Source organism: Branchiostoma floridae, chromosome 8 (genome assembly GCF_000003815.2).
Source record: "Branchiostoma floridae strain S238N-H82 chromosome 8, Bfl_VNyyK, whole genome shotgun sequence".
NCBI lineage: Eukaryota > Metazoa > Chordata > Leptocardii > Amphioxiformes > Branchiostomatidae > Branchiostoma > Branchiostoma floridae.
The window spans coordinates 15071596-15088084 of record NC_049986.1 but is presented as its reverse complement, the minus strand read 5'-3'; the positions used below and the strand labels follow the sequence as shown (position 1 = coordinate 15088084).

The 16489-nt window shown below is 42.3% G+C and overlaps 2 protein-coding genes across 3 annotated transcripts; both read right to left on the bottom strand.

Moving 5' to 3' along the window:
* Position 1: 1 nt before the first annotated feature.
* LOC118421806 lies at positions 2–15992 on the bottom strand. The gene is made up of 9 exons (XM_035829307.1): positions 15849–15992; positions 13051–13291; positions 12564–12694; positions 3346–3534; positions 2862–3072; positions 2238–2395; positions 1468–1596; positions 852–991; positions 2–376 (listed from the first exon to the last, which is right to left on the bottom strand). Exons 1-9 carry the CDS (start codon positions 15988–15990, stop codon positions 2–4), a joined length of 1716 nt encoding a protein of 571 aa, XP_035685200.1. The 5' UTR covers positions 15991–15992.
* LOC118420907 (LIM domain-binding protein 3-like) lies at positions 9323–11506 on the bottom strand. 2 transcript variants are annotated; one of them, XM_035827978.1, is made up of 3 exons: positions 11341–11506; positions 10715–10851; positions 9323–10213 (listed from the first exon to the last, which is right to left on the bottom strand). In XM_035827978.1, exons 1-3 carry the CDS (start codon positions 11414–11416, stop codon positions 9839–9841), a joined length of 588 nt encoding a protein of 195 aa, XP_035683871.1. In that variant the 5' UTR covers positions 11417–11506; the 3' UTR covers positions 9323–9838. The 2 variants fall into 2 exon arrangements, with proteins under 2 accessions (XP_035683871.1, XP_035683872.1); XM_035827979.1 differs by having other exon boundaries at positions 10715–10839; positions 11341–11502.
* Positions 15993–16489: the final 497 nt, after the last annotated feature.

Below are 16489 nucleotides of genomic sequence, written 5' to 3'. Positions count from 1 at the left end.
TTTAGAAGTATCCATTGCATGCTGCCATCTGCACGGCCTCTTGCTGGTTGTTCTGACCGTTTGCTGCTGGGGGAGACGAGAACCCGGGAGGGGGGTATGAGTAAGGGGGAGGGGGTTCGAATCCTGAGTTAGCAACTCCTTGGGTCACAAACGCAGGTCCAGCAGTGTTTGCGGTGCCCTGGTTGATGAAGACTGTAGGGTATGTGTAGTTGTTGCCGGGGGCAGCGGTTGGGTAGGGAGGGACGCCGGCAGCAGGGTAAGGAGAGGCAGTGTTAGGGTATGGAGGGGCACCGGTAGGGTAGGGAGCCTGCTGGCCGGTAGGGTAGAGTGGGGTACCGGTAGGGTTAGGGGATCTGGCTGCTGCTGGAGTTCTTGCCTAAAAACAAAACAAGAACAGGTTAGTATGATGTGATAGTTTTAAAAAGCGTGAATGACGACAGATAGAGAAAAGATCACATGTAAGCTGTCTTCCAAGTTCAATAATGAATCTAATGAAAGAGGACAGATTAAACTAAGGCTTTATATAGTGGGGTAGTTTACAGAAACAATGACGTTGATACACCATTGACCATTCAAAAATTTGACAGGCTTTCAACGGCCTATTAGTACGCGCTCAGCAACCCTCAAGGTTTTCATGCTGTGACACTAAAGCGACTACATTTAATTACTGAATGCAACCAGCTTACATGTGCGACTTATGTGACAGAGAATACGATTGTTTGAAATAATAATTTGAATTCGTCATCAACGTCATCTCAAAATATTCTTATTAAACGAACATGTCTATGGCCACTTCTTGTTGCACCATCAAAGGAACGAGGTGGAAGGAGTAATATCATTATAAAACTTACCTGTCGTTTGCTGCAGTGACAGATGACGCCCACTAGCGCTGCCACGAGGAACAGCACCGCTAACGCCCCCACAACGGCGCCTATGACGACCCCAGTGCTTACGGAGGAAGATGACGACACCTCGGCCTCGGGAGGAGGAGCTACAGAAAATAAACAATAAAAAATTAGGGCTATCAATTTAGCATTACCAATTGTACTTGGTTATATAAGTTCATTCAAAATCTGCTCCTCTCTACAATGATAATTGAGGTACAACCATGACTTGATACCCCAATACTCAATGTCACATGATGACGGTAGAGTTTAGAAGAAGCTAACTCTACTGATTTAACGCTATCGACACCAAGTTGTCATAATGAAACATTTCGAGACGAGTGACCATTGTAAGTACATGAGTTGCTGACAAAGCTTAACTCGTCTCCGCTTGAGGCTGCAACCGCTGAACGACAGCAAAGATTTGACGAATGCTCGACGAATTTCATTGACAATCAATGATTTCTTGTTGTGTTGTGTCTTGTTGTTTTATACCATTCTTTTTTAGATTTTGAATCAAATTGCAACAATGAAAGTAATGGTCACACAAGTCTATTTTGTCGTTGAAAAAGAATATAAATACCGTATGATGGACACAGGTCCTCGTCACTGTTGTCCCCACAGTTATCATGACTGTCGCACCGCACACTACTGGACATGCACACCTGGCGTCCGGCACAACGGAACTCATCACTGTTGCAGTAGTAACTGGCTGTGAAGAGCAAAATGAGACATTATATTTTACCTCATTACATCTAGATGCTGTTGGTTTGACGTATCTTTCAGGAAGAGGGCACAGGAAGGGAGTCGGCCGGGCACTGGCTGCTTGTTTTCGCTTAAAGCCCGATGTGGTCTGCCGGAAAAAAAACTAACCTCATGGAAAACTCATTAATGCATTGTAAACGTTGAACATTAGCATCAAGGAGAACAGGCTTTCCATATCAACCTCTTGATGTTTTTTTTTCAACAAAGGTGTTTTAACATTTCCTCTTCTGTTATATTTTGTCACCAGCCGTAGTTGTAATTATACACTGCTCTCCAAGAAGAGGTTGGTGAAAAAAATCGTGACCTTTTCCTTTCATCTGACCTGAAAGGAAAAGGTCACGATTTTTTCCACCAACCTCTGCTTGGAAATGGTTAATTGTCTTAATAAGCACTGGAGCTGAACATACTTTCGCTACGCAGGTGGGTCTGATTTTGGAAACGGTAAGACATTTCAGACAACCCTCCGGAAGGTTCCTTCATCGACGTATAAACGTTCGCTATTTCTTTCTGACATATTGTCCTTCCACCGATTTTGCTGACATTAATGCTACCGACCTAAAAGGCTTATCACACACACATGCTCCTCACCTCGGAACACTGTGTACAGAATCTTGTAGGATCCGGATACAGTGCTGTCAGTCTGTAGCATCAGTCCGAACGACGTGCCGATATAGGGGCTGACGTCATCGTCATCACAGATCTTAGTGTCCGCGTTAGCCGTCGTGGCGATGCCGTAGGCGAGTGGGCTGAGATAATGATCAAACAATATCATGGTACTACTTTGTAAAATGTATGTCAGAAGTATGTCATTTCTAGTCTTTACTAATTACAAGTACTTGCCATATTTGCTCAAGGCCTCTCTAAGGTCATCCTGCAAGGAACAGTTAAAGGGAAAAGAAGACGAGGCAGACAGAGGAAGAAGTCTGGACAGGAATGCCCCTTGCCAGCACCCAAGCACTGGCTCACGACAGGGAGAGATGGAGGGAGGTGTGCTCAGCTGCAAAGTGCCCCCACGACCACCCCCGGTCAAGGGACCGGTAAGCGGTAAGTACATTTGCTCAATGTTGTGTTCTGTGTTTCTTTTTGGTTGAATTCCTATGACTCGTTATGAGTATCTGTCTGAATGGTGAATACATATAAATGACTGAAGACAGTTGATCATCGACAAAGGTAGCTATTGCCGGGCTATGATAAAATCGTACGTTCACTTACCGGGAGAAAACACGAAGGCTGTCGAAAGAGCAGGATGGATAGTTGCCTTCCATGTCAACGTCCACGAACTGCAGCAACACCTTCAACCCCGGGGGAGGGTGGAAGTTGGCCCAGCAGCTCTGACTGTTCCAGTTATACCCATGGCGATCCCACTGGATGTAGCCAGAGTAGCCTAAATACACAGAGTCCCCGCAGTGCTCCGACATGTAAACTGCAGGGTGGACATCGTTAGTCAGTTTGAAGCCTTTGCTTGGTAATATCTTGTTGTTCAGCGATCAAACTCCATCATTGTGTGAGCGAGCAATACCATGCTGTTTTAGCAGACGTCTTTTGACTTCGCTCGATATATTTAAAACCGAACTTCGCAGCATTTCTAGGGCATTATGTTATAGCAAACCTTAGCAACCAGAGATGCAATGGACTACAAATACTGTGAGTATCAGCAGTATACCATCATACAAAAAGTATTCAAAGATAAACTTACAGTTGCTGTAATCTGTAGGAAACATTGGCATGACGGTTGTCTGCGGGGTATAGATGTAGCCTGCGTCATAACAAATGCTGGCATCGCTGACCTGGTCGCTGCCGCAGTTGTTCACTCCGTCCCCCTGCAACATCGCGTTGATGCACCGGCCATTGGAGCACATGCACTCGCCAGTAGAGCACGTGGATCCTGTGATGTACATAAAACATACTCTTATGTTCATATATGTATACATATATGTATATGTATTTGTATATGTATGTATGTATATATATACTTATTTGATCACCTCGCCGCACTGCTGTACTTTATTTCATTTTATCTCACATTGTTTTATTCTTAGTCTATTCTATTTTTAAATGTCCCAGTGGTGATGATGAAACTAGCTTTGCTAGAGTACATCACCACTGTCTTGTATCAATATAAAAATACTCTTCCATTAGGTAGGCTATAGGGTTTAACAACACCAGTTGACGTCTGAATACTTCATAACTTTTCAACAACTTTGATTCGTGACGTAATGAAATGAAGTTGTATTCTAGTAATCATTGCTTTGTGTGTCCTTCTATGTGTTCCTTTGTACTACATGTATTTGTAATTGTAACGAGTGACTGCAATATTTGATTATAGCAAAGGGTATACATTTTGTTATTTTTTTGGAGAGCTGCTAACTTTCTCAACAAGAGATGCAACGCCAGTTTACGTTTATCCACGGGGTAACCTATTTACGTTGTTTTACAAATACATGGCATTGTGATGATCTCAAGTCGACGGACAGTGGTTTTAAATTAAGATTTTCAGAATTTTACAACTTGAAAGCAAAGTCCGTCTACTTGAAATCCCTAAATACCATGTTTTTTAAAAACAACGCATATAGGTTACCTCGCGGATAAAGGCAAACTTACGTAAGCTATTTCACATCACACTAACACAGAGCGTTGTAACCTCACCAAGTGAAGGGTAACTGAAGACTGTATACATGAGTTTGAAGTGCCCCTCAACACTGGAGTCAGACTTGAATCGTATGGTGATGACGTTGCTCTCAGATACAAAGTCAGCTCCGGACGTGCCACAAACAATTCTTGAAAAAAAAAAGAGGAACAATAACTTAACTTTCGACAGATCACCCTACTCAATAAACAGGCATGAAGTAGTAGTTAACACTGTTTCAGGTAGGTAGTAGAGCTTAAGCTCATTGTGTAGAGCCAAGTGGGAAAATGATGGAATTACATGTGTAATAGCAACAAATGTAACTTTTTTTGTTAACGCTAAGTGCCAGAAAGAAGGGAATACAGCTGAACAAAGCTGACACAACAGTCCCTGCAACCTCCATTAACACTCTGCATTATAACTCAATCACTTCCTTTTTTCAGAGCTAACCCACACCTACACGCACAAAAGCGTTTACCACTGCACTATTCTTGTCATATTACCTGGGGAAAACGCAACTGTCAACCTGTCCCTCGCAGATCTCCAAGCGGTCGAACTGACAATTGTCACCTCTTTCAATGTTGATATCGTAAAACTTCAGGAGGATCTTCTTTCCAACTGGAGCTTGAAAGTGAACCCGGAAGTCTTGGTCATCGTCGTATCGGTAGTTATACTGTGTCCAGCTGATGTAGCCAGCATCTTCAAGGGTCAGCAACTGGTCATCGTTACCGTACATGCCAACTGTAGACAACAAGTGCAACTGTGAGCGGTTTAATCATTTACAGCTCTTTCGGCGCATGACTGCTGGGGCCGTGATCAAACAAAATGCATAAAAGAACCAGCGAGCAGGCATTGAACAACAGAGTACAGTAATATAAATCATATGACAGCACAGGATATGGACAAATCGTAGTGTTAACTCACGTAACTTTCTGTTTCTGATGTCTTCATTTTCTGGAAGGAAGGTCGCAGGGCTAGAGGTGTGTGTATGGTGGATGGACGGGGGAGGGAGGGCGAAATCATTGGCTGATAGGTCGTGGTGGGGGGTCGGAGAAATAGCAGTGACACTATCGTCACCAACTTCCTTCTTGTTCTCAAGTGAGTGATTTTAAGATGTACAGAATTGTTCTTAAGAGTGGTGATGTTATCATTAACAGGTATGTAACACGGTGGAGCATTTCTAGCTTGGTATCCATCCCAATTTAGCTACCTGGCCCTATTTTTCGAACGGATAAAACCTGGTCCTATTTTTCGAACGGATACTCACTTCACCTTACCTATTCCCATCCATCGGATACTGTCCGTTCGAAAAATTTCGAAACTGAATACGACTTCTACGGAGGAAATAGACATGGCTTGGCAATTTCCGATTACATATCCGAAATCAACAAAAACGTGGTTAACGTCAGGAAGTGAAAGTTGCAAATCACCATGTATGTTGCTCCAGTCTTAATAACAACGTAACGTTATACTAGACTTACACCTGCTGGGATCACTTACTTGTTTGGTAGACATACTGTGACGACACTCCAGTCCACAGGACTGCAAGCGTGAAGAACAGAAATGCCACCGAGGTGCCCATGGCGGTGTGTTTTACTGAAGTACGTTAGTCTCCGTCTGAACACCTACTGAGCCTGATCACGAGTCACGGGAAAATTTACGTCATACGGTGACCTCAAATGAACCTTTTGGGTAAACATGTTCTCCGCCAACCTGAGCGCAGCGCCGTGACGTATTTTGTTTGTTCTTGGTTACACTGATGCTAGATGCAAGATGCTACTAGTGTTCGTCTTAAAAAAATTGTGAAGGAAAAGCCTTGCCACATTCCTAGTAGGGTCTTTCTGCTGCAAGTTGAGGATGTTAACCATATAACTAGAAAGGCCGACATTTGCTTGGGTGCAAATACAGCATATTTCAGCCATACCCATTCGCACGCAACATTGGACTGTTCCAAGTCACCCCTGCGCAAAAATGCAAAATTTTAACTGTAAGTTATCCCCAAAAGAGAAATAATATTGTGAATTGATTCCAGGTCAAAACAGAGCTTGTCTAATATGCCCCGGGCCCATATGGAAGAATATAATCTTCCACAGGAGCGCCTAGGCATAACTGATTGGTTTTTAGAATTGCGGCAACTCCTATTTTTCCGAGAGTGAAAAAAAAACGCATCTTCCATTCAGAACATTTTCATCATGAAATTACATGACGCCATTCAACAATTTCCACTTCGATAACTAGGTCTAAGTACCGTCATAATCTCTTTGTGATGTGGGTACATTTATTATTGCAATGAACTTTTTTTAAGCAAGTAGGGCATACGTTTTAATAATTGTCAGGTGCAGGTACTGTGTAGTAGGAGTGTTGTTTTTTTTTTTTTTTCAAGCTAAAAACTTCAATCTTCTTTTTGTTTTGTATGAGCCATTACATAAACGGAGACGTCTCGAAATTTTACAAGAATTTTACCACTCTGTCGCTTCATTTCTTTTCTGAAAGATCCCAGGACCAACAAGTTAATTTGATTTTGCTTTATCTATATATTTCATTTTCCTTCGAATTCTTTGTTAAGTATATGCCCCTGCATACCACTGTTAAATTGTTTTACTTTGTATGCAATCGGCCATCGGACGTAATCTTGTCTGAGTGTTATAATTTCCTGCTCGTAGCGTGCGAGACCTGGAGGATAGGTGTTTCTACTTTGTTCGGGGGTTTCTTTTCGGAGGTCAGTGGTGATACTCTGGTACTGAGAGTGTTTTATTGGGCTCAAACTCTGGCAGTTTAAAGTTACTTACAATTTGAATGTACAAAGTTTACGTCAAAAAAGAACAACAACAACACTAGAAATACCTACATTTGTTCGGGAAAAAATACATGCATTCTCGCCACTGTCAAACTTACGTATCAAAACTAAACGCAAGCCGTCCAATTTTCCCTGTCCAAATCTGCCGAAAATGATTGATAGTGCCATGCGGAATGTTGGTAAATTCATCGACACTAACGTTCAATGCACGCGTACCGTCCGCTACCACTCAAATGACCCTGTCTGAACTCCAAATCCTCGCAAACTACAATTTCAAACCCGGCAAAGGGGACCATATGGCCTCTGTAAGGCTGTAATATGCATCTGTTTGTGTATATACGGGATTGCAAGGCCCCGCTTATGAATATTAACTAGCATTCGCCTTTCTCGTCGCTGATTAGCTGGCGTCCATAAAGTAATTATCTCTCGCTCTCCCCAGACCGCCGGCACCTGGCACGTGTGGGCTCTGGGGTCGCTGGAGTTCACGGCAGGAAGCCGAAAGAAAACCAATTTCCCCTCAGAAAAGCGCTGAAATTAAGCATTTTAAAGTAGTTTATGCCCAAAATTTTACTTGGATCATTTTACCAACTATCTAATGCCTATCTACACCAAATTTAAGGTCATTCCATTGTAATTCAAGGGAACAGGGGGCCACAATATACCGTTTTGGTCAAAACATGACCTTTAAACTTCAATAAAATCATTTTAGAGGCAGATATGAAAAAAATGAGAAAATAGCACCTCGGTATTGACCCACTCTACCCTTGTGCCAAATTTCAGGTCATTCGGTCACGGAACGACGGAGATGAATCGCTTTGAAGATTTGACAGGAGAAAGAAAGAAAGAAAGAAAGAAACATTACGAATACAATATATTTCACCATACCATATATGGTATGGCTGAAATATAATTATTGACATGTTATCAAGTTTACCATCAATTGTGTACAGGTTCTGGGACGTACCTATCTCCGTAAACCATATCAGTCAACGATCTTCTCTATCCAAATAACACAAGTGGCTCAACTCGAACTTTATCATAGCACCACTCTTCAGGCAACAGCCTGAATTGTGTTGGCGTGTAAACATTAAAGGTTATAATCTTCGCAAGGAAGGCTATTGTAACTTCTTCTCAAAAATTAGGCAAATGAACCTCTGGTTCGCATGGTTAAATTCGTGCAGTGTGTTATCTAATGATGATAATATTTGGGCATGGGCCCAAACCTACATCACTTCTTCCTTCAAAAGACATCTGTGACCGAACATCAACAACCCACCGTGTCCAGGATAAAATATACAACTTAGAACCGGGAGACATTTGCTGCAGTAACCAACACCAACTCATATATCAAATATCATCACAATTCATGATTAAGAGGCTCTTAACTCCAACCTCGACTCCTTGCGTCTTGCAAGCTTACTCACGGGCACACAGACAGGCAAACAAGCCCGAAAACAAGACATTCATTTCAGAAACCGTTAAAATACAACGGTATAACGTTACCTCAGTTGAATGACACCGATGCAGGTTTTCTTTTCCCTTGTATTCCTTCTGGTGATAACATTCAACAAGAAAGGGCCGTGTGTGGCGCATGACCTTGTGTTGTTTGTACCAGTGGCTGATCTTTGAGCCTGAGTAACGCGGTCGATTGCAGGTTAACGATCTTGTCCAGTTTCAAGTAAACGAAACATAATTACTAGTTCAGTTTTAGAAATCATTATAACAAACGTTTCTAATCGAATATATTGAACGTTTTCTTTTTAATATCGAGGTTCCAGGAAAGGTAAAAGCTTTAGGATATCTTTGGGCTCGGATTTGAGTGATCAGCCTTATTTGTATTGTATCATAATGTTTTGTATATTGCGTTTTTCATGTCTTCTCGAGTAAATACATTGTAGCTGGAGTCGCAATACACTAACCATAAGCAATTAAGAAACATCATAATTTTTGTTTTCATGCCTATAATACTATAACTTCATTGTGGTTATGCATATTATTTTTATCATACATTAAGCGAATTTCAATGATATTGAGAAACATTATAAGGAGATTTGCAAATCGGAGTTATGTACACCTGCAATTCTGGCTGTGTTTTCTTTGCGTGTTTTCGTCCAGTTATCATTAAACTTGAGTTGTTCTGATGATTTGACATGATGTGATTTGATATGATGAGACTTCTGTTGGGGAATGTTTTAGTCGTGGACGTTGACATTTAGGTTTAAGCTGCAAAAATGCTGGTCAGACATAAAGTAGTGGTAGTAATTCTTTAATTGAGAACACAACTTCATATCATTACAGTCAGAGCATGAAGGCTGAGTTGATGTCACAGTGGTGATGTTATTAGGAATGAGTGTTGACATAGCCACGTTTTAATTGGATTTACACATTTGAGCAAAGCAAGTCTGTATCAATATTAGTTTCATTTGAAACAATAAATGATGACAAATGTAGCGTTCATACGCATGTCATAAAGTATTCCGGTTTACAGAGCGGAAGTCTGATTAAAACTGATACCTGGTCTTGATACCGATGATTTCGTCCTTCGGCTTTACTACATACATTTGTGTATCACAAATGGTTTTGTATCAGATTTGTTAGCGTAGGTACATATTTACAGTGTCATGGAAAGTAAATCTGAATCATGCAATAGTTGTCCTATAAACATTAATATAAACATTACTGTTTAAATCAATTTATCACTGGCAAACTATCGCCATGTTAGTAATAAGCTCTGTGGACCTCTACAATATCAACAGAAAAGAGGACTTATTTAGAAGTATCCATTGCTGCCATCTGCACGGCCTCTTGCTGGTTGTTCTGACCGTTTGCTGCTGGGGGAGACGAGAACCCGGGAGGGGGGTATGAGTAAGCGGGAGGGGGTTCGTATCCTGAGATAGCAACTCCTTGGATCACAAACGCAGGTCCAGCAGTGTTTGCGTTACCCGGGTTGATGAAGACTGTAGGGTATGTGTAGTTTTGTCCGGGGGCAGCGGTTGGGTAGGGAGGGGCGCCGGCAGCAGGGTAAGGAGAGGCAGTGTTAGGGTATGGAGGGGCACCGGTAGGGTAGGGAGCCTGCTGGCCGGTAGGGTAGAGTGGGGTACCGGTAGGGCCAGGGGATCTGGCTGCTGCTGGAGCTCTTGCCTAAAAACAAAATAAGTACAGGTTAGTGTTGATGTAATAGTTTTAAAACGCTTCAATAACCAAATTTCAAGATTTATTCCAACTTCAAAAAGCACCCCCACGTAAGAGCTAGGACACGCAAGGCCAGATAAGAATAAAACATTATACATGATCCTAAAGTGGAGGAGTTGACAGAAACAAGACCGTTGAAATACAATTAAGCACCCTCAAGGCTTCCATCAACGTCATCCCAAAATCCTTGATGTCAAACGAACATGTCTATGGTCACTTCTGGTTGCACCATCAAAGGAACGAGGTGGAAGGAATAATGGGATTTTAAAACGTACCAAGTAAAACAAGATGTGGCTTATGTCACGGAGAATGCGATTGTTGTAAATAATAATTTGAATTCGTCATCAAATTTCATGAACCATTTTTTACCAAACGAACATGTCTATAAATACCTCTAGCTGCATCATCAGAGCAACAAGTTGGAAGGAGAAATGTCATTATAAAACTTACCTGTCGTTTGCTGCAGTGACAGATGACGCCCACTAGCGCTGCCACGAGGAACAGCACCGCTAACGCCCCCACAACGGCGCCTATGATGACCCCAGTGCTTGCGAAGGAAGATGATGATGACACCTCTGGAGGAGGCGGTACAAAAAATTAAACGACAAAATAATGAGGGCTATCAATTTAGCACTACCAATTGTACTTGGTTATGTAAGTTCATTCAAAATCTGCTCCTATTTACAATAATAAATGAAGGACAACCATGACTTGACACCCCAGAACTCAATGTCTGATGATGACGGTAGAGTTTAGAAGAAGCTAACACTACTGATTTAACGCTATCGACACCAAGTTGTCATAATGAAACATTTCGAGACGAGTGACCATTGTAAGTAACGTTACATGAGTTGCTAACAAAGCTTAACCTATCTCCGCTTGAGGCTGCAACCGCTGACCGACAGCAAAGATTTGACGAATGCTCGACGAATTTCATTGACAATCAATGATTTCTTGTTGTGTTGTGTTGGGTTTTGTTGTTTTATGCCATTCTTTTTAAAATTTTTAATCAAATTGCAACAATGAAAGTAATGGTCACACAAGTCTATTTTGTCGTTGAAAAAGAATATAAATACCGTATGATGGACACAAGTACTCGTCACTGTTGTCCCCACAGTTGTCATGGGTGTCGCACCGTACACTACTGGACATGCACAAATGGGGTCCGGCACACTGGAACTCATCACTGTTACAGTAGTAACTGGCTGTGAAGAGCAAAAAGAGACATTATATTCTATCGCATTATATTCTAGGTGACGGAAGCCTTCACATGGAACCCCCCAGGAAAGCGCAAGAGGGGAAGACCTGAAACACCTGGAGACGCAGCCTGGAGGCGAATGTGAGGGCGTCTGGCTACACATGGGGACAGCTGGAGGAAATGGCCCAGGACCGCCGGAGATAGAGGTAGCTAGTTCGTGGCCTATGCCCAAGGATAGGGCAGTAGGTCTTAGTAAGTAAGTGAGTAATTATATTCTAACTCTGTCGGTTTGTCGTATCTTTCAGGAAGATAACACAGGAGGGGGGTCGGTGGGGTACTGGCTGCTTGTTCTCGCTTCGAGTCGACTAGTCCGATGTGGTCTGCCTGAAAAACTAGCCCATGGAAAACTCAAATGCATTGTAAACGTTGAACATTAGCATCAAGGAGAACAGACTTTCCAGATCAACCTCTCGGTGTGTTTTGTTCAACAAATGTGTTTTAATTACCCACGTTTCCTCCTCTGTTACATTTTGTCACTAGTCGTAGTTGATTAGCATAGTATTTGTAATCATACACTACGATATGGTTATTTGTCTTGATAAGCGCTAGCGATGGAGATGAACATAAACTTTCGCAGCGCAAAAGGCAGTTACTCAAGCAACTGTATATGATGTTGGAAAGGAGCAGACGTTTCAGACAACCATCCGGACGGTTGTTTGACTGAAACGTCTGACCATTTCCAAAATCATATCCAGTTGCTTGAGTAACTGCTTTTGGGCGTATTTTATTGATTACCTGGATGTCTAACCTTCATCGACGTATAAACTTTCGTTATTTCTTTCTGCCATATTGTTCTCACACCGATATTGCTGAACATGGCATTGAAGGATATAAAATCGATGGACGGTGGTTTTCAATTGCGATTTTCAAAATGTGACAACTTCAAAACAAAGTCCGTCGACTTGAAATCCCTAAATACCACTTTTTTTAAACAACGGATATAGCGAAATAACGAATATATATATATATATACCCCGCGGATAAAGGCGAACTTTCGTTAGCTGTTTCACATCACACTAACACAGAGCGTTGTAACCTCACCAAGTGAAGCGTAACTGAAGACTGTGTACATGAGTTTGAAGTGCCCCTCAACGCTGGAGTCAGACTTGAACCGTATGGTGATGACGTTGCTCTCAGATACGAAGTCAGCTCCGGACGTGCCACAAACAATTCTGGAGAGAAAAAGAGGAACAATAACTTAACTTTCAACAGATCACCCTACTCCTAAACAGGCATAAAGTAGTAGTTAACACTGTTTCAGGTAAATAGCAGAACTTTACCTTATCGTCCATTGTGTAGAGCCAAGTGGGAAAAGGATGGAAGTACATGTGTAATAGCAACAAATGTCACTTTTTCGTTAACGCTAAGTGCCAGGAGGAAGGGAAAGCTGACACAATGTTCAGTCCGTGTAACCTTCATAAACTCCGATCTCTCTGCATTATAACACAATCACTTCCCTTTTCAGAGCTAACCCACACCTACACGTACAAAAGCGTTATCTACCATTGCGCTATTCTTGTCATATTACCTGGGGAAAACGCAACTGTCAACCTGTCCCTCGCAGATCTCCATGCGATCGTACTGACAGCTGTCATCTCGACTTTCAATGTAGATATCGTAAAACTTCAGGAGGATCCTCTTCCCAACTGGAGCTTGAAAGTGAACTCGGAAGTCTTGGTCATCGTCGTATTGGTAGCCATACTGTGTCCAACTGATGTAGCCAGCATCTTCGAGGGTCAGCACTCGGCCGTCGTTACCGTACATACCAACTGTAGACAACAACTGCAACTGTTACCGCGTACCTGTTTAATCATTTACAGCTCAGCTTTGTCACGTCCTAGATTGTCGTCTATCCTAAAAGCGCTTCTAGGATAGAAGCGCTTTTAGGATAGACCGGCATCCAAAATGTGCTTCTATCCTAAAAGCGCTTCTGGGATATCCAGAACGCGTCGCAAGCGAGGAGCGCATTCTGGATATCCTGAAAGCGCTTCTGTCGGAGCGCATTCAGGATAAGCCGGCGTGTTTATCCAGAACGTGCACTTGTGGGAGGAGCTTAATATCTTAGGAGGCGGAGACTATATTGTATGTGATTTTTCGTAGTCAACCTGAGGCCGCCATCTTTGTTCTCCCACGAGGTCACTTCCGGGTTTGATTGTGATAGAAGATCGCATATACTTACACCAAATCAACGTAGTTTGCATAAACCAAATCATTTATGGGGACTCCGTGGCACGATCTAACCCTCACATAATTACGTAAACTCTAGGTCCAGCGCTTGCTTTATAAACTGCGGATTTCCATCACGTAGATTACGGCAGGTGTCGCGAGGTCGAACTAAATATGGAAACTTTGGTGTAAACAATTGCCAGAAGCGACCGCTGCCATTTTCTCGCGACGTGTTGACTGCATGGACCCCACACACCGAGGTAGTATCGCTATCTCCGGTTCGATAGTTCGAAACAAAACCAGAAGCTGAAATTCAGTAAACCATTAACATAGTCACCCTGCACAGGAGAAGACAGATGTTGGCCGCCTTCGACAGGGGCGCACTCGGGATATCCAGAATGCACTTCTTCGCTTGCGACGTGTTCTGGATATCCGAGAAGCGCTTTTAGGATAGAAGCAGATTTTGGATGCAGATCTATCCCAAATGTGCTTCTATCCCAAAAGCGCTTCTAGGATATCCAGAATGTGCTCCTTCACTTGCGACGTATTCTGGATATCCCAGAAGCGCTTTTAGGATAGAAGCACATTTTATCCCAGAAGCGCTTTTCAGGATAGACGACAATCTACTATTCTTGTTAGACGAACATCTGCTTCTATCCCAGAAGCACTTTTGCGATAGAATACAACCTGGGAACCGAATGGATCAATAAGCAGCTGGACGTTTTCACTGACTGTCATCATGTTTTATTATGGTACATTTTGTAATACATTTTATGTGGTACATTTTGTAGTACATCTTGGGATGCACTATTGAGAATTGCTTTCTGTGTCCTCCATGCACAATTAGATTGATGAAAACCATATAGTGAGAATCAAAAGGACAAAATAGTGTTTAATCTGCATGGAATTAAGTTTGATAAATGTTCCATTATCTATGTACACTGTATACATATTGTATTCAGCAGTGTATAATTACCTCTGTGCATTAACTTGCAATAAATATAACTTTCATTAGAAGATTTGTCATCTTTTCTTTTCATATCCATGAAGGAGAAATAAAAGCTACTATACAGTACGACAGGGCTTTGAGAAATTTCATCACTAACTAAAAGGACTGTTGCAGATATATATCATCACATTCAGTCCATCCATGCTTTTATTTCAGAAACAAGATGTCTTGAATAAATGACTCTAAATGGTGGAATTCGCGCAACTCTCGCAAGTAGACTGTCGCGACGTCTCGCGAGGTCAAACCAAATATGGAAACAATCGCCGCTTGCGGTCCTGTCAATCACCATGACTGACGGCGACAAAGTAGCGCGTCTGGGATATCTAGGATGCGCTCTGCCTTCGGGAGCTTTTAGAATAGAAGCACATTTAGGATGCAGGCCTATCCCAGAAGTGCTCCTATCCTAAAAGCGCTTTTGGGATAGAGCACATTTGGGATAGTACAGCTTTCGGCGCACCGTGACTGGTGCGGCCGTGATCAAACAAAGGTAGAACAAGCGAGCAGGCAAGAAATACTGGTTATATAAATCATATGGCAACACAGGATATGACCAAATCGCAGTGTTGACTCACGTAACTTCCTACTTCTGATGTCTTCTTTTTTTGGAAGGAAGGTCGCAGGGCTGTGTGTGTATGGGGGAGGGGGGCAGGGCGAAATCATAATTTGGCAGATAGATCGTATCGGGGTGGGGGGCGGAGAAATAGCAGTGACACTATCGTCACCAACTTCCATCTTGTTCTCAAGTGAGTGATTTTAAGATGTACAGAATTGTTCTTAAGAGTGGTGATGTTATTATTAACAGGCATGTAACACATTGGAGCATTTCTAGGTATCCATCTCAATTTAGCTACCTGGTCCTATTTTTCGAACGGATAAAACCTGGTCCTATTTTTCGAACGGATACTCACTTCACCTTACCTAGTCCCATCCATCGGATACTGTCCGTTCGAAAAATAGGCGAAACTGAATACGTCTTCTTCGGAGATAGACGAAATAGACATGGCTTGGAAATTTCCTATTACATATCCGAAATCAACAGAAACGTGGTTACCGTCAGGAAGTGAAAGTTGCAAATCACCATGTATGTTACTCCAGCATTCTTAATAACAATGTAACGTTATACTAGACTTACACCTGCTGGGATCACTTACTTGTTTGGTAAACATACTGTGACGACACTCCAGTCGACAGGATTGCAAACGTGAAGAACAGGAATGCCACCGAGGTGCCCATGGCGGTGTGTTTTACTAAAGTACGTTTGTCTCCGTCTGAACACCTACTGAACCTGATCATGAGTCACGGGGAAAGCTACGTCATGCGGTGACCTCAAATGAACCTTTTTGGGTAAACACGCTCTCCGCCAACCTGAGCGCAGCATGGCAGCAACAGCCAGTATTTTGTTTGTTCTTGGTTACACTTTAACTAGTTATGTCCACAAGCCCGATCACAACATACGCCATAAACGAAGGGCAAGATGCTGCTAGTGCTCGTCTTAAAACCGTTAGGGATCAGCCTCACATTCCTCGTAGGGTAAGCTTCTACAAGTTGAGGATGTTAACCAAATTATTGACATATCATTAAGTTTGCCATCAATTGTGTACAGAAGGTCCTCATTTGCGTAAACCATATCAGTCAACGATCTTCTCTATCAAATAACACAAGTGTTTCATCTTGAACTCTACTATAGCACCACTTTGTAGGCAACAGCCTGAATTTGTTGGCGTGTACACAGTCAAGACATGGAAGTCGTATCTTGGCAAGGAAGGCTATTGTGACATTTTCTCATAAATTA